The sequence below is a fragment of the Theropithecus gelada genome, chromosome 1 (assembly GCF_003255815.1).
Source record: "Theropithecus gelada isolate Dixy chromosome 1, Tgel_1.0, whole genome shotgun sequence".
Taxonomy (NCBI): domain Eukaryota; kingdom Metazoa; phylum Chordata; class Mammalia; order Primates; family Cercopithecidae; genus Theropithecus; species Theropithecus gelada.
The window spans coordinates 79,599,633-79,624,369 of record NC_037668.1 but is presented as its reverse complement, the minus strand read 5'-3'; the positions used below and the strand labels follow the sequence as shown (position 1 = coordinate 79,624,369).

General features: G+C 37.8%; 1 protein-coding gene across 14 annotated transcripts in view; it reads right to left on the bottom strand.

Annotated features, from left to right (window-relative positions):
* Positions 1-24,737, bottom strand: part of OSBPL9 (oxysterol binding protein like 9) — a 185,279-nt gene that overhangs the window by 35,723 nt on the left and 124,819 nt on the right. For 4 of the 14 annotated variants that reach the window (XM_025355157.1, XM_025355147.1, XM_025355188.1 and 1 more), the window contains 4 exons: positions 8,486-8,581; positions 7,030-7,077; positions 5,356-5,385; positions 3,594-3,644 (listed from right to left, as the gene is read on the bottom strand). In XM_025355157.1, the coding sequence (XP_025210942.1) occupies positions 3,594-3,644; positions 5,356-5,385; positions 7,030-7,077; positions 8,486-8,581 (225 nt within the window). Of the gene's footprint in view, positions 1-1,095; positions 1,319-3,593; positions 3,645-5,355; positions 5,386-7,029; positions 7,078-8,485; positions 8,582-14,108; positions 14,178-24,218; positions 24,538-24,737 lie in introns of those variants that run through there. The other 10 variants (XM_025355241.1, XM_025355198.1, XM_025355209.1 and 7 more) reach the window with 7 other exon arrangements.

Below are 24,737 nucleotides of genomic sequence, written 5' to 3'. Positions count from 1 at the left end.
GTAAAGTTTGGGAACCAATACGCTAATCATTTAGGCAGGAGAGAATCTACTGGGAGTGGGAATTCAAATGAAAGAATCAAAACTGGAAAGAGCTTAAAATTAAAATTTTTACTTACAGCATGCCACCTCTAAGAAGCTGATACTAATCAGCCCCAAACAAGAAAGGTATCAAATTAGCTATCTTCTCATATCACTTTGGGGTCTCAAATGGCATTATCTCCCTCAAAGTAGTTGATTCTGATATTTTATTAACCTGCCAGTGAATAACAGTCTGCCAAAGTGGCTATAACAATTTATATTTCCATCAGTACTCAATGGAAGTTCTCCAATTTTTACCAGATGTGTTACTGTCACTTTAAAATTTGCATCCTTCTATTTTTTTAAATTTAATAAACACTTATTTAGAACTTATTACATGCCAGCTACCAAGAGCATCACAAATAATAATTCATTTAGTCTCACAGTATCAGTAAGAGACGACATTATTATTATCCCTCTTGTATATGGAATATAAACCAAAGCACAGCGAGGATAAATAAACTTCCTCCAGGGGTGGGGCTTGGATTCATACTCAGTACAGGTCCATAATCCATGCTCTTTAAGACTATGCAAAGTTGACTGTCACTATTATTCTAAAATCTTTTATTTTAATCACAGATTAATTGATTAAATTTACCTAAAGATTAGTTTATAGGGATGGTCATCACAGCACATCAGAGAGGTGGCTAAGTAAAAAAAAATCACACATATAGTGAAAATACTAAACCATGCAACCATTAAAAGTAATGCATTAGAAAAATCACTCAGTAATCCAGTTATTTATCAGGCACCTCCTATATGGTAAGCAACTGTAGGTACTGAGGATACAATGGGGTTATGGACTGAATGTTTGTGTCCCTTCCCAAATTCCTATGTTGAAGCCCTAACCCCAAAGGTAGCTATATTTGGAGATGAGACCTCTACAGAAGTAACTAAAGTTAACTGGGATCATAAGGATGGGGCCTCGATTCAATAAGATTAGTGTCCTTGTAAGAAGAGACACCAAACAGTTTGCTATCTCATATGTGCATGCTCCCTCTCTCTGTGCATACTCACCACGGAAAGACTATGTGAAGACATGGCTATTTACATGCCAAGAGAAGAGTCCTCATCAGAAACTGAACAGGCCAGAATGTTGATCTTGGACTTCTGGCTTCCAGAACAGTGAGAAAATAAACTTCTGTTTTTTAAGCCACCCAGTCTATGGGGTTTTGTTATGGCAGCCCATGCAGACTAATGTAAGTGGTAAGACGAGCAAAGTCTTCACCAAGATTGTACTCTAGGGTAGACGGCCAATAAAAAGATAAACAAACAAATATATCATGTAAACCTGACGAGTGATATAAGGCCACGAAGAAAAAGAAACCAGTGGGAGGTATAGATTATTTTAGATACAGGAGTCAGGAAAAGTCTTTCCAAAGATGTTCCTTGTGGTAAAAACCTGAATAAAGTGAGACAGTGAGCCTGGTGGAAATCTGTGGGAAATGCCCATCATGTGGAGGGAAAACCAAGTAAAAATTCCTAAAGCGGGGGTTGGGGGGAAGCTTGTCTTGCCTGAGAAAAAGAAATGAGCCAATGTTACTGGAATGGTGTGACCAAGGGTAGGAGACAGGTTAAGAGGGCAGTGAACGTAAGTAATTCCTATTTCTTTACAAATGAGATGGAAAACATCAGGGGTATTTGAGCTGGCAAGTGACAAGGTCTCATGTACATTTAAATTGAGTTTAAAGATATAAACAGAGTCCATATACGGTACAAATATAATTGAGGATTGTATTTGTACATAAGAAGCCTTAACAACAATAAAACTTCCTTCTGGAATAAATAAAAGGCCAAATTTCATTTATGTGATCCAAGTTACCCAGTGCGAAGAACCCTAAAACGTAGTTTTATTAAGCTGGGCTAACACAGACAGGTAGCAAGTACAAATTACACTAAAAATGTTTTTGATGAGTGGCTAAACAGTGAACTACTGAAATAGGCTAGGCTAACCTACTATACAACTATCTAAAGTCCTGAATGATTTTCAGAGATCACCCAAACTAGCCTAAACACTGTATCAGCTCCTTTGCTTCCCCAATCTTCAAGAGAAGGCAGTATGGATTCCCTAAAATACCTAGTCTCTCAGGGCATGGTGTAGTTTACTGGTTATCTACAGGTAAACTTTTGGATAACTGTAGGTGCTTCTACTCACCTATGTAATTCCAGAGCCAAGAAAAACTAAAATAAAAACCTTATCTCTTTTGTGCCACCAATCCTATCTTCCCTTCTGCTTGGCTTTGGAATATACTATGATCTACAACAGGAAATGAAAAATTTAGACACATACATAGGAAATCTAGGTATTGCTAACATCGAGAAACAGAACATAAGCCCTAAGTTCTGACACTTTATGTATAATATATTGGGCTGGGTTTGGTAGCTCACGCCTGTAATCTCAGCACTTTGGGAGGCCAGGAGTTCAGACCAGCCTGGGCAACATGGTGAAACCCTGTCTCTACCAAAAATATAAGAATTAGCCAGGTGTGGTGGTGCCTGCCTGTAACCTCAGCTACTCAGGAGGCTGAGGCATGAGAATCAGTTGAACCCAGGAGGCAGAGGTTGCAGTGAGCCGAGATTATGCCACTGCACTCCAGCCTAGAACAAAACTCCGTCTCGAAAAATAAAAAATATATTTTAAATCTGGCCTCAAAAGAAAATGACATTGCCCCATTTAATTTACAAGCTAAATATCCTTACTATCCAAACACAAATGGATTGTCCTATGCTACTGTGTCATTAACAATAGTAGGTTAAAAGTCTCTATGATTTGGCAAACAAACATATGCAACTGAAGTAGTAAAAGAGATGAGTAATTATAAACTCATTCAAACAACATTTCTCAACTTGGCTGCAGAGCTGGTCACCCACCCCTTGCTGGAAATAAAGGCATGTAGTGAAGTAGAAATATTTTTTAAAATTCCTATTCTCAAACAATAATATTCTTATTTCAGAAAATCTCAGGCAATAAAATATATATTTAGGTTGAATACACCAAAATTTTTCAGAAAAAGAGACAACATATATGAAATTTTTAATCCACAATAATTCAAAATATATTGTTTCATGAATAAAGAACAATTAAAATCCACTAATATAGTTCACGACCAGAAAAAAATCTGTAATAATTTTTAAAAATATATCTCTATTATATTCTTCATTATGGACAATAACTGTAAGAACTTACTTCTCTATTTTCTAAGAAAAACTTTTTTTGTGGAAGCTTTTGTAAAATATGTCCCTGTTCCAAGCAGTGATAATGGATAAAATGGAAGGAAGGGGTGAGTCATTCAAACATGCTCCCCTCCTTCCCAGCTACCAGAAATGACATTACCAGAAACAGTAGCTAAGATAACATCCAAACACAATAGTTGTTCCATAGTATAAGCTCACAATACAGTTTAATGTAGAAAGGTACTATGTCTCAGATCTGAGTTTTTTCACTATTAAAGAAAAATGTCTTTTTAATTTTTGAACTCTATACATAAAGGTAATTGAAAGTAAAATTTACTTACTTTGGCAATCTGCAGCAACACAATGCAGTGTTTAATTGATTCTACCATGCTCTATAAAAACAAAACACTGATTTTAGGATTTTGGCTCAAATAAAATGGATATATAATATTAAAGCTTAAAATATAAAAATCAGTTCAAATGTATAGTGTTTAAGTCTATACTACACGAGAAATATCCTCTTTGGATCTAGTGGGTTCTAGTGTGCTGATAATGTCAAATGAAGTTATTCATTAGCAGTTCTATGAATTTTAACAAATGCCACAAATTGTTAATTTATACCAAATAATATATATTTTTTTCTTTTTTCTTTTTTAAGAGACAAGGTCTCACTATGCTGATCAGGCCGGATAGCAGTGGCTATTCACAAGCATGATTATCGCACACTACAGCCTCAAACTCATGGGCTCAAGCGATCCTGCTGCCTCAGCCTCCCGAGTAGCTGGCACTACATGCACATGCCACTGTGCCTGGCTCCAAATGGTTTTTCAACACTTCAAACAGAAAGACATACGAATCTGATTAACTTCCAGATTCTTACATCAACAGCAGCAACCCTAAGAAATCTACCTAAGAAGTTGATGGGCTGGGTATGGTGATTCACACCTGTAATCCCACTGCTTTGGCAGGCCAAGGAAGGAGGATCGCTTGAGGCCAGGAGACCAGACTGGGCAACATAGCAAAATCCCCTCTCTACAAAAAATTAAAATAAAAATCAACCGTGCGTGGTGGCATGTGCCTACAGCCCTAGGCTGAAGCAGAAGGACTGTCTGAGCCCAAGAGTTTGAAGCTGCAGTGAGCTATGACTGCACCATTGTACTTCAGCCTGGATGACACAGCAAGACCCCTGTTTCTTTAAAAAAAGAATAAAGGATCCTGTCAAAACACTGGTGAATCAAATTATTATTTTGCCTGTTTTAAAATTTTGAGCAAGCTACACATCTCATTAGTAGCCCATTATATAATGTCAGAAGTCCACTCTATCAGAAAATTTGAATTACAATATATTTTAATAAGAAAGAAGCCAGTTGCAGTCGCTCATGCCTACAATCCCATCACTTTTTTTTTTTTTTTTTTTTTTGAGACAGAGTTTCGCTCTTTTTGCCCAGGCTGAAGTGCAATGGTGCGATCTCAACTCACTGCAACCTCTGCCTCCCAGGTTCAAGCAATTCTCCTGTCTCAGCCTCCAGAGTAGCTGGGATTACAGTCATAAGCCACCACGTCCAGCGAATTTTGTATTTTTAGTAGAGACAGGGTTTCTCCATGTTGGTCAGGCTGGTCTGGAACTCCCGACTTCCGGTGATCCATCCACCTCGGCCTCCCAAAGTGCTGGGATTACAGGCGTGAGCCACCATGCCCGGCCAATCCCGCCACTTTTGAAGGCTGAGGCAGAAGGATCGTTTAAGCCCAGGAGTTGAGACCCGGACAACATAGTAAAAACCCTGTCTTAAGAATCAAAGAAATTAATTTTTTAAAAATATGAAATAATATATCCATTGTGCGTGGATGACACGTTTTATCCAAGGTTTCAGACAAGACCAGAAACAGGTAAATGGTACATGAAGTCAATTTCAATTAAGGAGCTTATTCTATTAGCATTATTTTAAATTCCTTTAGAAAATAATCAATGCTTAAGCACCCCTGTATAAATTCATAAAAACTAACATTTCAATTGCTGTCATCAATAGTGGCAGCTTAAAATAGAAATAACATTTTAAAACATTTTCTAATGCAAAGTCAGAGTGTATCAAATATATAACTTACATTTGTTGTCTCTTTGAGAGTTTCAATTTTCTGTGAAAAATAGTAAGTTTAAACAGAAATAATCAGAAGGACAAAGAAGCACAGTTGCTTTTTACTGGCTAGTCATTTAAAGAATTTTACCAAAATGTACTCATTCTAAGTGAGTACAAACAAGTTGGAAAGAGAGTACTTTTTGTTATATTTTGTTTTTTATCTAAATCAATTATTTGTATAAAAATTCCAGACATTTTATGAATTATATACCCTCTTTAATAAAATTTATGTGATTCAATTTAAGGTTTGTAAGAATAATATAAAACATTCTTATTCCTGGTTGAGCATGGTGGCTCGAGCCAGTAATCCCAGCATTTTGGGAGGCCGAGGAGGGAGGATCATGAAGTCAGGAGATCGAGAACCATCCTGGCCAACATGGTGAAACCCCATCTCTACTAAAAATACAAAAAATTAGCCGGGCGTGTTGGTGGGCACCTGTAGTCCCAGATACTCAGGAGGCTGAGGCAGCAGAATGGCATGAACCCGGGAGGCAGAGCTTGCAGTGAGCCGAGGTCGTGCCACTGCACTCCAGTCTGGGTGACAGAGCAAGACTCTGTCTCAAAACAAAACAAAAAACAACAACAACAACAAAAAAATTCTTATTCCTTACCTGAAAACAAGTTTTGGTTTTTCTACGAATTTCACTTATTTTGAAATCACATTTCTCTTTCCTAAGTTGTTTTAAAATGACATGGGACTAAATCCCAAAACTAAGAATGAAAGGTGAATTAGAACATGAGTTACTATTAACAGGTATAAAAGAGCCAAATGCAAGGCTATATAGTCAACAGAAAAGAAAAAAAAAAAAAAAAAAAAAAAAAGAAATATAGCCAAGGAGGGGAAAAATGTTAATTAGAAAAAAGACAATATGCAAACTACAAAGTAGCTGTCAGAAATGCAAGTGGGGGACAATAAAGAACCATAATTAAACCCATAATTAAAACATGATTTGTTTCTTCATATATGGCTTTTTATTTATTCTGAATATTCTTGCTGGTTGGTTTATTGGTATCTGAAGTGACCATATGTAAATATAATAACTTTCTACCTTCAACATATGATACAGGAAAAGGAAATAACTTACTCCTAGGAATATAATACAGAAAAGGTATTATATTAAAACTCTAGGTTGGGTGTGGTGGCTCACACCTGTAATCACAGCACTTTGAGAGGCCGAGGTGGGTGGATCACCTGAGGTCAGGAGTTTGAAACCAGCCTGGCCAACATGGTGAAACCCCGTCTCTACTAAAAATAAAAAAATTGGCCAGGTGTGGCGCATGCCTGTAATCCCAACTACTTGGGAGGCTGAGACAGGAGAATCGTTTTAACCCAGAAGGTGGATGCTGCAATGAGCTGAGATCGTGCCACTGTGCTCCAGCCTGGGCAACAGAGCAAGACTCTGTCTCAAAATGAAACAAAACAAAACAACTCCCACAACTCTGTACATTATCCTTTTGTTTACTTAAGAAACCATAACAGAAATTTATCAGAAAAGTGCCCTTGAGGTCCATATGGCAGTAATACTATAGTAGGTCAATAATATTATTATAATAAGTAAAAACACACTAAGGTACTTAGTCTTCTCTAAAAGGCTGTGGAATTTACAATTTTTAACGTCAAAATCATGGTTATGGAAGTTACCTTTCTCTGTTCATCTTCTTTGCAGTTTTGAAGCTTGTCATCAAAAAGCTACAAGATTTTTAAAAATGGTTATAGTATCAAGTCACTTTACTACACCGTGTACATTCACTAAACACAGAAAAGCAAACATTAGTTCTTAAACACATTTCGTCCAGGGATGATTTATATGTTATTTTCTTTTTTTTTTTTGAGACGGAGTCTCGCTCTGTCACCCAGGCTGGACTGCAGTGGCCGGATCTCAGCTCACTGCAAGCTCCGCCTCCCGGGTTCACGCCATTCTCCGGCCTCAGCCTCCCGAGTAGCTGGGACTACAGGCGCCCGCCACCTCGCCCGGCTAGTTTTTTGTGTTTCTTAATAGAGACGGGGTTTCACCGTGTTAGCCAGGATGGTCTTGATCTCCTGACCTCGTGATCCGCCCGTCTCGGCCTCCCAAAGTGCTGGGATTACAGGCTTGAGCCACCGCGCCCGGCCTTATATGTTATTTTCAAGACAACATGTATTTTTTTTCAAGGCACTCAATCGAAGTCAAATTCTACTGTATCAAATTCTATCATATGAAATCATTTTAACTGGTCAAGATCAATCACTCTGGAAGAATTATAACCAAAAGAAAACAGACGACTTTTAAGAAATTGAACTATCAATTCAAACTTGAAGTTTTTTTCTGCTTTGTTTTCAAAGTTTATCAACAGTCCTTTTCCTAGCACCTCTGCTTTTAATTAATTTTAAGTAGGAACTGAAGGAGACAATTCATTTCAGTAATGATAAAGGAGGTAGAAAAATCACTTCCCCATATTCCATCTCCCTCAAATTAAAAAAGCATTAGAAATTGAGCTGCTAGGCAGGGCACGGTGACTCACGCCTGTAATCCCAGCACTTTGGGAGACCGAGGCAGGCGGATCACGAGGTCAGGAGTTCGAGACCAGCCTGGCCAATATGGTGAAACCCTGTCTCTACTAAAAATATAAAAATTAGCCAGGCATGGTGGCAGGCACCTGTAATCCCAGATACTCAGGAGGTTGAGGCAGAAGAATTGCTTGAACCCGGGAGGCGGAGGTTGCAGTGAGCCGAGATCATGCCACTACACTTCAGCCTGGGTGACAGAAAGAGACTCCATCTCAAAAAACAAACAAAAAAAGAAATTGAGCCACTGAAACACAGTTTCGTGGAAATTTTAAACAGAATATGAACCAAATCTAGAATTATTTTTTTTCTAATTATGCCTACATATTTACCTTTTTCTTAATGACCAAAAAAGCATTATGTAAATATGCTATTTACTAATATAATTAGAGACAAAGACCTTTGAATAAGTCACCTATCAAGTCTGCTTTAAAAACTGCTGAAGAACCACACGAGGGCTGTAAATTAACATCAAGTAACTGTTTTTACTAAAAAATCAAGCTCAGTAACATTTTCTATTTATATAAATTTAATATACAAATTAACGCCATACCTTTAATTGTTCAATCAAGATTTGTAGGTAAGCGTCAGCTTCTGTAAGTTTCTTATCAAAATCTTGGACACTAGGAACAAATCCTGAATCCAAACCCTAGAGAAAGAGAGAATTTGCAATGAATCTACCAGAACCCAAGCAATGTTTAATAGTACACAAAATACTTCTTCCTTCATACATGAAGACATTTCAAGTTTTAAAATGCAGTTCTACTTTGACACAAATAATGGGTCTATTCAAGTGTTAGGTCTATTTAAATAGTGGTACATCAACCTTCCTCATTAACTTGGAACACTGCTTCCCTTCTCATCAATTACACATGCTGCTGCTCAAATTGGATTTACTCTTCTCTCCAGAATCACTTTCTTATCTCCCCCAAACCCTGTAATTGGCTCCCAATCACCACCAGAACCACAGTAATTTAACAAAGGAACATAAACAAAACCCTCCTATGTTACGTCCTATTTTCCCTCTTTTCGTTCACTTCATTCCTCCCTTCCCTAAATGTTAACTTCATATTCTCACTATTTGGTTCTCCCATTCCTCAACTCACCCCATGATCTCTGAAGTTTTCCTCCCTCCTCCCTACTAAAGAAAGAACCTCTAAATTTTCTCCTCTTCTAAGAAGTGGCCCCTCTCTAAGTGAAAGAAACAACACCTCTCCTAGTCAAGTTTCCTACTCCCTTTCACCCTTGGTGTGAACAGTACACTTAGACAGGGTATAGGTGTTTATTTATTTAGAAGGCCTACTTATTTCTCAGTCTAAAAGTGTATCATTTGCATGTCCTACTTTTTGCATACTTAAAGAGTTTAAGCTCCAAGAGCACTGGATTCTTATGTTTTAACTTTAGCCAAAAGAAACCTCTGAGTTCTTAATCATCTCTGACTAAAAAATACATCAATCCCGGGTGTAAAACACAAAACAGTTGGAGACAATATGACAACCACCATGCCACATTTTCATGCCCAGTCATCATACTGTTAAGCAGGGGACTGAGGGTTAGGAACCGCTACCGTAAAAATCCCAACCCAACCACAATACTCTGCACTAAATGGGTAAAATATACTTGATCAACATAACCATCTCACACTTGACTTTCACTTGTCATCTCCTCCCTGCCTTTGCCCAAAGCATGCTGATTATTTTCACATTCTCATTTTAGTAAACTGAAGCCAAAGTTTATTTTATATTACAGCAACACCTGATCTTCGTATATATAAAAGTGCTTTATCATTAAAGCACTTTTACAACCATTATCTCAAAACACCAAATTGAGATGTTATGGTATTATGGAAACAGCAATGGGCTGGCAAATCTGGTTTCTAATTCCAGTGTATTCACTAACACAATATTGTGGCTGTCTAAACCTCAGTTTTCTTACCTGCCAAATACGGGCATCCTCCTCCTCCTATTATTAGTACAGCCGCTACTACCTCTACTAAAGACAGCAACTAGTGACACTATCAATTACTACTATTACAGTACTTCTGTTGCTCTCCCCAAACTAAAATTCAAAAATTCGGAACCAAAGAAAAAATAGAATTTAAATAAAAATCTAAGTCCTATTAAGACCATGGGAAAAATCAACTTATCTCATAATTTGTTTTCTTTTTCAAATTCAAAGGTGATAAATATATCTACTTTTTTTTTACATACGTGTCAAGAAACTGTTTGACGATGAGTATTACAAAGCCCCTTCCCAATGAGATGACATGTACAAAAACAAAGTTGAAGAAAAAAAAAATCTTAATAAACAATGTATACAAAATCCAGATATATTTATAAAACTGTGTTTACACATCTTCATTTTTAAAGATAACCCAAAGAAGTTCCTGTTAGAGACATCTAAAATATACAGTTTGGTGATAAAAGATATAGAAATGGATAAATACATCATATTTCATAGATATTAGAGTACTGCCCTATCAAAGAAAGGAGTAATTTATTTCCATGTTACTGTGCCACAGAAAAATCAGGACTGTTTGGCTGGTTTTTTGGTTTTGTTTTGTTTCACACAGCAATGTAACATGATTATCAATAATTAAACTATCAAGACACAGCTAAAATCAGCTAAATACATCATTTTTAGTAAATATTTTAAAAGGTCAATGGCATATTCATAAATGAATAAAAAAGCATCTAAACAAGAGGGGAAAAGTGATCTTTACGTATTTTCACTCTTCTGAATCCATTTAGAATTAATATTGTAAAAATCTAACTAAAACATCCTTTTTTAACAAATAACCGATTAAAAATTGTCCAGTGACTGAATGGAAATAGATTTAAATTACTGCTATCTGAACCCTACCTAAATCAATTCTTCAGAAACAACCTTTTGATGTTTGTAGAATCATATAAACCTCACCTTGACTCTCTTCTTAGACTTGCCTCTAGATAGTCTTCTACAACCTTCTTTTAACCCTAAACTTCACACTTCACAAGGTCCAAGCCAAAGATTCACTCATCAACCCATTTTTCTTTAGGTAATGTATAACCAGAGGTTTATAATGACAGTCCCAGAACTGGCCCAATCATCCTTGCATAGTAATGCACAAATTTTTCATGTACTTAAAAGGAAAATCTATGTATACAGTGCCCCATCTGCAACCAATAAAATATCATATAAAATTCATCAACAACACGAACAAGTAGTTAACAAGTGTTTTCTCAAATCTAGTAAAACTAATACTCCAGAAGAAAACACCAGTATGACTTTATATTGTGACTTATAGCATCAGTCACCTAATTCAACCTCCCATTCACAGAAGTTCTTTTCATAACATCTTTGAAAGTCATCTAGTCTTTTCTTATCTCATGAGATGAGAAACCCATTACTTCCTAATGTAGATTATTTCATAAAAATTCTCCTGAAGTATTAACTGTTCCTCTTTCTATTCAACATTTACAACACTAAGCCATAACATTTATTCATATTAATCCTTTTTAATGCAGTTTTATTTTTATTTATTTTGTAAGACAGGGTCTTGCTCTGTCACCCAGGCTGGAGTGCAGTGGTGCAATCAGGGCTCACCGCAGCCTAAACCTCCTGAGCTCAAGGAATCCTCCTACCTCAGCCTCCACAGTAGCTGGGACTACAGGCATGTGCCACCAAGTCCAGATAAATTTTTATTTTACTTTGTTGCAAAATAAAATAAAAACTCCTGAGCTCAAGCAATCCTCCCACCTCAGTGTCCCAAAAAGTGCTGAGATTACAAAGTGTGGGCCACTGTGCCTGGCCAAGTTTTAAACAGGACTAAGAATATAGTCCTTTACCATATTGAGGGTGGTCTGTCTTTGAAAAGAACTGAGAATAGGGCAGATCCTTTCAGACAAGAGTGTGACTTCATACTTCTTACAGCAGCTTTTGAGAACAAGTTGGGAGTCAAGTAGATAAACATTCTAGTACTCTGTATTTGCTCTATCTAACATTTATCACATTTTATCATAATTAAATACCTGAGTGACTTCTCTGAAGGACTAAAACTCCACAAGGGCAGGAACTATGCCATTCATTAATCACTATACCCATCAGGGCCAGCTCAGTGTTAAATGAACACACATGGCGCTGGCTACAGTGACTGGAAATTGTTGATGCCACAACTTGGGTCTTCCTCATGACCTCTTCTCCCCGAGATTTCTCTTGCCTTTCTGTTCTCTTTCTCCTATTCTCTACTCTCTCAAGTCTTTTCTCCATGTTGTCTTTCCTTCTCTTTTGTCCAGGTCCTTCAGTAGTAACTGAAGGGATTATGTCACATTATTGGCACTCAGGACCAAAGAGGTTGCTGCTCTTTGGTTTATTACACTGATGTGAGCCACAGCTCTAATTAGACGATTCCTGTATGAATTCATTTAAAGTTTAAATTATACATAACAGTTATAGAGAAATAAAGACAAAATGGTCTGTGATATAACAAGAAATTAAATTAGAAGAATCTCAATAGAAATTAAACTTCAATCTAATCATAAAATTTAGAAATCTATGTAAAGAAAAACCACTTCTGTGGCGAATATGCTAAAAAAAAATAGTCTCTGGTTTTCAAAAACACTTTATTAATAAAGCTACTGTAGCCTGGGCACAGGGTAAGACCCCATCGAAAAGAAGGAAGGAAGGAAAGAAGGAAAGAAGGAAGGAAGGAAGGAAGGAAGGAAGGAAGGAAGGAAGGAAGGAAGGAAGGAAGGAANAGAGAGAAAGGAAGGAAGGAAGGAAGGAAGGAAGGAAGGAAGGAAGGAAGGAAGGAAAGGAGGAAAGAAGGAAGGAAGAAAGGAAGGGAGGGAGGGAGGGAGGGAGGGGGGAGAAGGAGGGGGAAAAGAGGGAAGGGAAGGGCAAGGAAGGGGAAGGGGAAGGAAAGAAAAAAGGGAAGGAAAGAGGATAGGAAAGGAGGAAGGAAGGAAGGGAGGGAGAGAGAGAGGGAGAGAGAGAAGGAAGGATGGAAGGAAGGGAGGGAGGGAAGAAGGGAAAGAGAGAAAGAAGCAAAACCTAAAGTAGATATATAAAGTCAAGAAGAATAACACATACTTCTATATCATCCAGGATCTATGTATCCAGTTTAACAGAGAGAGAAAGAGAAACATATACATCTGGACCAATTTAAGGGGAGTTTCTAAAATAATGTACCTAGACTTGTAGAAGAATATCAAACTGCCTCAAAATTGTATGTCGGTACTTCCTACTACCTTTCTAATACTTAAATTAAATAACACTACTTTTTTCAGAAGGAACTTAAAAACAAATGTCAGCAAAATCAATTTTTAATTATTTTAGTTAGGACATTAAACACTATTTATACTTTACACATACACATAACTGCATGTTTTACCCCCATTAAAAGGAGTACTGCAAGAGAAGTCCTTGAAACTGTCTGAAGTACATATAAATTATAGTTGCTTTGGAGAGACACTTCCTTAGTAAAACAATACAAGAGTCAATTCCCGAGGCAGAGTAGGAGCTTTTAAAGGAATTCCTGCTGACAGAGGAAGAATAATGAACAGTGGAGATAAAGGTGAAGTTCTTGAGTCCAGAATCCGGAAATTAAGAAACCTATGGGTGACCTGAGGAACCGAGAATAAGGTAGAACAGGAAGGCTGAGTAATAACATTGTAAAAAGAAATTCACAAATGACTAATTATTTTCATCTCTAATTTTATTTCACAGTGAAAACTTAAAGGATTAAGTGTCCTATATGCAGTACTTTCTCTTATAGGGCAAAATCTTATATAATAAAAATATGTTGTAAAAAGAGAAAAAGAGAATATATTAGAAGTAAATTATTCTTAGTCTCATAGAAAATTCAGAATAACAAGAAAAACAGGTAAGTTATCAGTAGTAGAATTGTAAAATAAAACAACGGCTTAAAAACTTAACAAAGGAAAAACAAAGAACAAGCCTCCTAATGAAAAATAAATGGCATGAATCTGGACAAAAGTAGACTTTTTTTAAAAATTAGCAAAACAAACACCCTATAAGAAAAGTAATGAAAACTTAGCAGGAATGTCATTTTGATTAAAATATGAGAATATTGGGAAGTTTATGTTCACAATTAGCAATTTGAGATGACATGCATCACAGATAAGCTTTCATCCAAAGAAAGAAGTATAGAGCATACTTACAATTCAATCACTTACAATTATTTTTGAAAATTCAAGAACTGGAGAGATACCAGAAGACTGGAAAAAAGCAAGTGTGGTACTGATCTTCCATAAAAGTAAGGAAAAGAGAGAATAGAAAGTTACCATGCTGTGAGTCTAACATCAATAATCAAGTAAAGGAATAATAAGAGAAAAATCTGTAACTACACAGAGGAAAAGTAGGTACATGAGCAGCAAGTGGCAAATTAAAAAAAAAAAAAAGAGAGACTATGCCAAACATAATGGCTTTTCTGTTCCTTAGAAATTTAAGTTAGCAAATTAAGTTTTTAGAGAAATGACATTTTGTCTCCCTACCAAAAGTGGGTTTGACGATGAAAAAAAGTATATTAAAGAGACCAGAAATATTAATTATACCATGATTTTATGTGAGGCACACTAATTTGTGATTTCCTTGGATTACTGAAAATTTGGAAACATTTACAATCCCTATTGTCCCTGTGGTTTATCCATTTCTGCTAAGGGAAGAACAGGACTTAGAAGAACAGGGAAGTTCTGGGGTTAAGAATTTCACCTCTTTTAATCCTAAGGAATATTCAACTATCAATTCATTTGTAGTGAAGACTATCAATTCAAAAATATCCATAAAATTGAGCCTAGTATTAAACCTTTCCTTTCACTGTACCTTAGAGAAGTTATTTTCCATTTAAGCCAATGTCTTGATAATCTAAGCCTTCAAATTAGGTTCTCTATTGTCAACATGGTAGCTGTACCTACCTTACCAACTGCTAGGTACCCCAAGAATGTCCTAAAAAATACGGGTTTTTCTGTAGTGCTAAGTAAGCAGCTCTAACACCATGGATGCACAATGTATATTAAATTTTTCAGAGTATTAAGTACTCTACTAGACACTTTCCAAGCTTTCTCATTTGATCATTGTAATATAGTAAGGTAGACAGATATTAAACCTATTTTATAAGTGCTTACCCAAATCATCCAGCTGAATTTTTTTTTTTTCAGTAGGGATATCAACCTAGTCCTCTGACCAAATCCATTATACTTTTCTATTAAATCACAATGATGTTTAAAAGGAATTAATGACAGAAGGGCACTAAAATGTAATCTAAAAACTGCCTGAAGGCCCTTGACATAGTGGAAACGAGCACGAGCTTTAAGGACTCATATAGTTTTAAATCCTGAATCTGCAACTTTCTAATGAATTACCTGTGTGATGTAGCCAAATTACTTTTTCCACCTCCATTTTCTCATCCATGAGTATAATAATAAACTACTCAAGGTTACTGGAGAGATGAAATGAGTAATACATGTAAAGTAACAGAGTGGTAGGTGTTCTACTTCCCCTTCGTAATTTGGAGCCTTAGATAACCAGGATTCACCACTATATCTCCAGGTCCTTATGTATAGAAGTCACTCAATGAGTACTGACGGATAAAAACAAAACAAATGAAAAACTAGATAATACTATAACATACAGGCAATTTTCACAGAGATCTACAATCAAGTAAAGGCTATAAGCATAAGTTAAATTGTATTCAACATCCGTTTTAAAAACAAGCTATAAGTTGATGAACTCCCAAGAAGATAATAGAGAATGGTAATTTTAAAAGGAATGAATAACAGACAAAACAAGTAGTAAAACACAGTATGGAAAACAGACCAGGAAAAATATTCCAATTTGAGATGTTCAGGAAAGCCCTGGGTATTATGACTGAACCACAAAAGGTAAATTGTACTTAATTATTACCTTGGTAACAAAGAATCAAACAACATAAATTAAGTTTTTTTTTCATAAAAGAATCTAATTTTTGAACATACGTTAGTGCTTTGAAAAACCAGAACTGCTTTTATCTTTAAATTTACAAAGAAAGGTTTATATGTAATGTTCAGTTTCTGATAAAAAATAAATAACACGAAACAAATCTGAATTGCTCACATATAGTTCTGACAGAAATGAGCTGCTTTACAAACAGGAATCAGGTACAGCTAAAATGCATGAACTTCAATAATAACCCTTAACACAATTTCTTACTCTTCATGACACCCTCATCTGACACTAATACACCCTTTGACTTATAGAACAAAACACAAATACTAACTCCATAAAGTTATTTGGTTACTTAAACAACTAAACAATAAAGGTTTGGAATTGGTACCATTTTCCTCTATTTAAATCACTGACAGCTTGTCTTTCCCAGACACTCCCAATTTATTCAGCAAACCCATATGAAGAAGTTACTAAACTAACCAAAACAAACAAAAACCTTAGGTCTGTAAATAGGATGACCATATATTTTAGTTTGCCTGGGACAGTCAGTGTATGCTTGGTTGTCTCAGCAAAATTATTATTAGCAGCCTCCTTCACTCTCAAGTATCCCAGTTTAGGCAATAAATTATATGGTCACCCTCTCTATACAGGATGTAGCTGCATTTTTAAGACACAAATGTCATGAAAGGCATATAAAATTGCCTCAGATGATTCAAAATCCACCAAACTGCCTTTTTAAAAAAACTACAAAACCTAAAATGAAATGAGTCTACAGGTTCTGAATGCAGAAAGCAAGCTACAGAAATAAAACAGACACTGGAATTCAATGCAGTTAGTAATAACTGAGTGCTTACCTTATGCTAGATAAGTAGACACATGAATAATACTGAAGTTGCATTTTTATGTAATTTTACTTACGCACTACAAGTTTCATTTTTAAAAATGTACACACACACACACACACACACACACACACACACACACACCCCTGAAATACAACACATGAAACAAAACACATGCAGTTACCCCTGGGGAATGGGATTGAGGAATGGGGACATTTGAGACAGGGACTCTCAGTTTTTATTTTACACATCCATGTTGCTTAATTTTTTAAAATAAATATGCATTTATTTTATAATTTACATTCAAAAGCTTTAGGTAAAAATGTTCAGAAACTACAGGTTATGAAAATTTTTAGAAAATTTTATATCCATTTTAGCATGCAAGGTCATAAGCATTATTCTTTGAAAATTATCTATTAAAATTCTAAAATGTTTTCCAGGAGTGAATGTGGCAAATGCTAAAGCTGCTCAGATACACTTTTCCAAGCAAAAAAGTAGGATAACAAATGTATAATATCATTTAAAGGTAAAGCACGCACTAGCAAAAAGCACTTAAAACTTTGTAATCACCACTATACTGGAATAAATAAAATAATGAAGTGGCCAATATAACAAAGCGAGATGGCAAAGCTTTTTTTCCCACATCCTTCCTGCCAACAACATGATCATGACTCTACATCCAAGAAAGCTATCTCTTAAAGAAGGAAACACTACTACATCACACCACCTAACAAAGCACTGTTGGACTATGTAGTGCCGGCAATCAGCCAACACTTTTCTTCCGAGATACTTTAGTTGTTTAGGCTACTCGCAATATCTTTCTTAGAAGTGATGGAGTAAATCATTCCAGGATCTAAATAAACTCTGAGAGGTTTACTAGTAGTACAGGATGAAAAAAAATATTCTTCCACTCCCCAACCTCACATTAAGAGCATTTTGGAAAGCCTATCTGGAGTCTACTTTTAAGGATCCACCAAAAATGAGTAAATTTCCTGGAAATGTGTTCTACAAATCACTAGGAAAAATTAACATTAAATATGTGAATTCTTAAACTGAGTATTCTGATAGATAGTTCAAGTTTTGAAATAACTGCAAAATTTTTATAGCCTAATACTTGGTGAAAATTTGATTATGAAATGTTTTCAAAAACAAAACTTGATATATTCATCTAACAAGACTGGATCTCTATAGCAGAATATAACAAATTGACAAATTAACACTGAAGGTGACAGCTAGTCAGACTAACAGATGGTCAGTCACAGGTAAACAAAATAGAACAACGACCCTGACTTGAATAGACTCAACAATTGTTCTGATATTTATCTCTTAGAAATTATATATGCCAAAGCTGTCTTCATATATCTGATTTTAGCTGCCAATGAGTATCAGAGGAAAACATTCGGTTTTCGCTAAAGTTGTTAAAAAGTGCATACAAAATTACTGAGTTTAATTGTCAGAAATCTACCAAGATGATCTAAAATACAAGTCAATCAAGACAGGACTTTGTTTTATTCTCTACTATCTCCCCCAGGCTAGTGTTTGGTTTGCAGCAAGTCCTCAATAAAAATTTTATAAATGAATTAAGGAATTCTGCAATGTGCCTACCTGTTAACATTTAAACACAAAAAGTAATCAAGGAACTAGAAGTTCCTGCAGATTATAAATCAGAATATTCATGGAAAAATCATAAATAATTCATAGTTATTTTAAGGGATTTATTATATTGGTAGTTGTAAAATATGGCTGCTGAATTTTTCTAAGGCTAAAAGTTTTTAAGAAGAAAGAGAAATTGACTAGGAGAAAAAGCCATTGAAATAAATGGTAGTAAAACAAGAAACGCAATGACAATCTTCTTGTCTCTGTAAAAACTCATTGTCTCATGCCAAATCTTATCCTGAGCACATTTTTACACATACTATGCTGGGCCTTAGAATTCAGTGTTACAATAATTATTTATTCACTGGGCATCTCTTATGACTATGGCCCTGTGCTGGATGCTTTGGGGATGCCAAGATGAAGCAGATACAGATCTAAAAGAGTTTCATTCTATTAGAGGGAATATATATCTGTCTACAAATAATTGATTCAAGCATGGTAAAATGTTATCAGAAAGGCATTAAGAAATTCAAAGGAGAAAGTTATAAGGATGAGAGAGCTTTCACAGAGGATGCAATTGACAGTGTAGGATTTGGACAGAAATGGGATGGGTAAAGTATTACAGCAGTGGGCCCTGGTAGGAAACAGCATAATCAGATACAATGTTTGAACTTTTCTTTAATCAAATGACTATAGTACCTATAGAAGTGAGAGTAGGGCTAAGAAAACTAACAAGAGATGCTAAGGTACTCAGGAATTAGGAGCTGCAAATAGCCTGAAGGAACAAGGAAACAAGGTTCCCATTGGCCAGAGGAGGAGCTACTCAGTGGACATGGATGGCTGTAAGACAGTCACTGCCAGAACTGCCTCAAAGCACAGAAGGAGCAGAAGGAATAAATACTCCAGAGACCTTTTTTTCCCTTCCATTTTCTGTCACTGCTTCCCATTTGCTAAACCCCAACTAGAAGCCAAGGGATAAAGGATCCCAGATGCTGCAAGCTGTAAAAGTCAGCTTCCCAGAGCACAGAAGAGAAGGGCAGAGAATAAATCTGCAAGAAAATGGAGAATAACCAGAAAAGGCATACTCCCAGACTGAGGAGCTGGGAAGCACAAAGAGGCCACCTGAGGAACAATATTCTCTTACAGAAGAATGTATGATGTTTTTTGGATCTGAATGCTGAATCTCAAGGAAGCCAAAATTAGTGGCTAAAAATGGGAATAAGTACTAAGGTTTGAGGGGCAAGGTGACCAAGGGATGGAGACTGCCAGAGCAGCACCCTGATTCTCTCTGGAGAAAAAAGAGCAAGAGTCATCTAGGCTGTGGTCCTAGTCATTCTACTCTCTAGTTATGTGACTGTGGGCAAGTCGTTTGGTTTCTCTGAGACTGATTTCTCAATAATAATAATAATAATAATAATAAGGTAGAAATGGAATTAGAACTTGAAAATTCTCTCCAGCTCTAGGATTCTGTGATGCCAATACTTCCAGGTAAACAACCAGTTTCACCGGGAGGATAAATTCCTAACCATATTGGTTATTGGGGCCTATGTATTCACCTTAATAAAAATTAATTTCATTTAAATAAACACAGTAAGAATTTATAGGCTCCAACTGCAGCCAAGTCCTCCATGGTATGACAAAATATGTCAAAACTCAAGCAAACTGTCATTTAGTGTAACCTTGAAACTGAGTGAGAAAGACTAACACAACCGATTTTAAAACACGCTCTGGAATGCAGAGAACGCAAAGAAACAATGGAGTAAGCAGAATAACTCAGTTGAAGTGGCATATTTTGGCAAAAACAAGTTGTTCAGTCAATACAGTAAAGAAGCCAAGTTCCTAAAGGTGTCTCCAGAAATAAATGAACTCCAATATGGGAGGAACTACAGTTCTCTTCTCTCTCTCCTGCACGCGCACATGTACACACACACATACAGAGTAACCAAACCATTCATTAAAGACACATGTATTTATTGAATGTCTATTATGGCCAGGCACTATCATCATCTTCAAAGGATGTCTTTAAGGAAAATAGAGATAATATTGACAGCAAATATAATTAAGCATTACCTAATCATCTGGAATGAGCTCAAATTTCACCTTTATAGCAGTTTCCCTGACATTCTAGCTAGCCTACATGCTTTTTCCTATGATACTAACAGTACCCCAGAACCAATTAGTACTCATACTACTATTAGTATTATTTTAATCATGTTAGAGGTCCTATAGATTGGGGAGAAGGTTGCGAGTCCTGGGAATCTGCCCATCTCTTTTTTTTTTTTTTGAGACAGAGTCTTACTGTGTCATCCAGGCTAGGATGCAATGGTGTGACCTCAGCTCACTGCAACCTCCTCCTCCCGGGTTCAAGCAATTCTCCTGCCTCAGCCTCCCAAGTGGCTGGGCTTACAGACGCCCACCACCACGCCCAGCTAATTTTTGTATGTTTAGTAGAGATGAGGTTTTATCATGTTGGCCAGGCTGCTCTCCAACTCCTGACCTCAGGTGATCCGCCAGCCTGGGCCTCCCAAAAGTGCTAGGATTACAGCGTGAGCCACCGTGCCCGGCTCTGCCCACCATTTTTAACACTGTTTCTAAACATTTTTCAAATCCCCCATTTCTCATGTCTGGTAGCAACCAGGGAGCTCGGTGACCTAGGAAACATTTTTAACTCACAGGGAAAAACCTAACTCCAGTAAAACTGAGTCAAAGGTTTACACACTTAGGCTATTATTATGTCACATATGTTGATCTCTTAAGCACTTATTGAACACCTACTATGTGCTATGCACTAAACTAGGGACAAAGGCCTTGGGGATACAAAGATGAGTAAGAATCCCAGATCTCTAGGAAATCAGGGTCTAAAGCAAGAATTAGGTATGTTAAAAAATTTACAATACAACTCAGTGAAGGCTGTAATATGGAGATATGAGCAAAGTACTGTAGTAGCACACACAAGAGTAACAACTCACGCTGCCTGAAGGAAGGCATCATAGAAAAGGTTAACACAGAAGCTGTATGCTAAGGAAGAATTGGAGGCTTATCACTTGAGATACAGTGGGGTAATCTAAGCAAGAGGGAAAGGCTGTGAAAAGACAAGTAACTCTGAGAGGCCATAGCATGTTCTCAATGAGAAACAGTTCACAGCGAATATCGTGGGTAAAGCACCTGGAGCTGAGTTCGGACTCAGAGATAAATCAGGACCAGAATATGAAGAAGGCCTCCAGAACATGCTGGGCAGCTGGACTCTGGCAAGGAGGAGCCAAAACACATTCTTAACCGTAAGAGCAGCGACCTACTCCGAATTTGTTTTTGGATAAAAAGGATGGGTGAGGGGAGTCCAATGACAGACTAGTCAGAAAGCCTTGCAAAAGTCTAGGTGAGAGACCATGAAGGCCTGAATTAAAGCATTATCATCTAGAAAAAAGTGCCGAATCTGAAATATATTACTAAGGCAAACATAACAGGACCTGGTGACTGGAGATGGAAAATAAGGAAGATGGAAAGCAGCTTTAAATGCCCGTGTGTGGTAGAACTTCATTAAAATACTCAAGGAGGAATACTTGGCTTAATTACATTGTCAGTATAAGAACTATTCTTTCAAGCATAACAATCTTTGTTTAAACCTTTACTGAAAAGCTTCCTAAATATAATTTTCTAAATATACTACAGTAATCATAAAGTCTTTTTTCTATATAAGAATCATCATAAATATCTGTTATCACTCTACAGTATAAAGTTTAGTTATAGATAGAACTCAACATATCCCAGGGGACATCCTAGAGTTTGCTTCTCTGAACAAAAGCCTGATTATCAGATTTTCTTGTCATCGTCCCCTTTCTTAATCAGTAGCGTGCAAACCATGCGAGTGCCTGACTTTCCAACCAGCAGAACACAGTGCTATCAAAATAATGCTCTTTCCTGGCTGAACCAAACTTACAGTTAAATTCCCTGCTAATCTTAATATCAACAGAGATTGAAGTGGGGATGGCTGAGCGTACAAAATATAATAATCTTTTCACATTAAAAAACATTTGGAAAATGTCACATTAAAAGCATCATAGAACTTCAGAAATACCAAAATGAACGTGACCAGTAGACAGCCTTTGCAGCCTCGTATTTACTGAAGGGCACTTCCAAATACAACTTCATCTCTGTCAAAGCCAAACTCAGGACACTTTGGAAACAGATGCAACTTGTCTGTTATCTTTCTTGTTTCTCATTTAAGCTCTCAAATCAGACTACAAATCTGTTTTTTTCTTTAAGAGGTTTTTTTTTTTTTTTTTTTTTGGAGACAGAGTTTTGCTGTTGCTAGGATAGAGTGCAGTGGTGCGATCTCGGCTCACTGCAAGCTCCACCTCCCGGGTTTAAGCGATTCTCTTGCCTGAGCCTCCTGAGTAGCTGGGGCTACAGGCGCCCGCCACCACGCCCGGCTAATTTTTGTGTTTTTAGTAGAGACGGGGTTTCACCATGTTTGGCCAGGCTGGTCTCGAACCCCTGACCTTAAGTGATCCGCCCGCCTCGGCCTCCCAAAGTGCTGGGATTACAGGCAGGCATGAGCCACTGCGCCCGCCATTTTTTTTTTTTTTTTTTGAGACAGACTGTAGCTCTCTGTCATCCAGGCTAGAGAGCAGCGGTGCCATCATAGCTCACCGCAACCTCAAACTCCTGAGCTCAAGGGATCCTCCCACCTCAGCTTCCCAAGCAGCTGGGACCACAGGTGCACACCACCATGCTCAACTCATTTTAAAATTTTTATTGGGGCAGGGGCGGGGGGAGGGTTCTGGCTTTGTTGCCCAGGCTGGTCTCCAGCTCCTGGGCTCAAGCAATTCTCCTGCCTCAGCCTCCGAAAGTGCTGGGATTGCAGGTCTGAGCCACGACACCTGGCCCAAATCTGATTTTTAATCATATACCTTCCCTGAACTAGGAAAGGTAATACGGTATTTTTATTTAGGTTGTCTCTTGTCGGGCTGCACATTAAAAAAAAAAAAAAAAAAGTAAAACAATACAACATTTAAAGTAAAAATAAATGACAGATGCTAACAGTATTCATTAAAGGGCTTCATCACCTGCTTAGTTCAATACAGGCAGTGTTCAAGATAGATTATTCATACATAACTGCGTGAGAATTTCCAGTTTTAACGTTCACTGTGAAAACTTCTTAAACCTGCAACTACTATTCTAAGATGCTTCCAGCTTCTCCATTGAGAAACTAGGAATTACTTGATTTTATCTTCCTTAATACAGCTAAAAGTAAACAGATTAATCAAAAAGCAAAACAAAGTATTACTTCAAATTAGCAAAAGCTAGTTTTCTTGTTCAATACATCTCTCAACCTTTCATAACAAATACTTATAATACTGTATGAATGGTCAGCAAAAAGTGCATTATTCAACTATGCTTCCTAGTCCATTAATTACACTAAACTTTCCATAACTCGGCTGGGCTGAGAACCCCATAAAACTAAACGAAAGTTTTCAGCATTTTTGCACAAGCTACCCAAAAAGCATAAAATCATCTCCTTCCCGACACACATACTCAAAAACAATAGTATCCGTAATTACTTTATACACAAAAAATACAGGGCCAGGCACGAACACAGTGCCAAAAATAAACCACCACCAAAAAAACACTTGGCCTGCAACTGGAGATTCTATTAACGGGCAACTGGTCAAAATTAAGCTTTCACATAAGAGAAAGCTTAACTTTTCTGCTTAAAAACATATTCTGAGACAGCTTTCAAAAGGAAAACAGAGTTCCACAAAAATGAATAGAAAAAAAGAGACCTCCTCCAAAGTCTGATTTGGGGGCGAATGCTCTCTTGGTGGAAGTGGAGGCCCTGGCCTCAGCCTCCACTCCATCTAAGCTGAGGAAGTGAGGAGAGCTCCCCAGGAAGAGGGGCCCGGGCAGCCACGTCGTCCTACTCACCCCAGGGGGCAGCGGGGAGGAGGCTGGGTGAGCACGACCTTCGCGCCCCGGCCTGGCCCGGGGCAGGCGGCCGGGACCCCGGGGACTCAGGGGTAGGGGCCGGCCCCTCTCCCAGACCCTCGGGGTCTACTCACTCCGCAAGTGGCCAGCAAGAAAGCCATTCGCCAAGGCCCCCGCCCTCTGTGCCTCCAGGGGAGGGAGCCGGGGACTGCTCCCGGGCACCCCTTTTTCTTGCCCCCCTCGGCCGGATTCCCGGACTGCGGCGCAGGCGGTCCTGACTGAGGTTCAGCACGTCCCCCGGGACACCCCCTTCACCCCCCCCACCCCTTCCCGGTCCCCTCCCCCGCGGAGAGGCCGCCCCGATTGGCTGGCCTTGGCGGCTCCTGGCAAAGAGACCCCTGGCGATTGGCCATGGGTCACCTGCTGTAGGAGGTGAGAGGCCGACGATTGGCGGTTGGGCCAGTTTTGGGTGGAGAGGCCGACGGCGCCGGCAGCTCGCAGGAGGGGTGCGCAACGGCG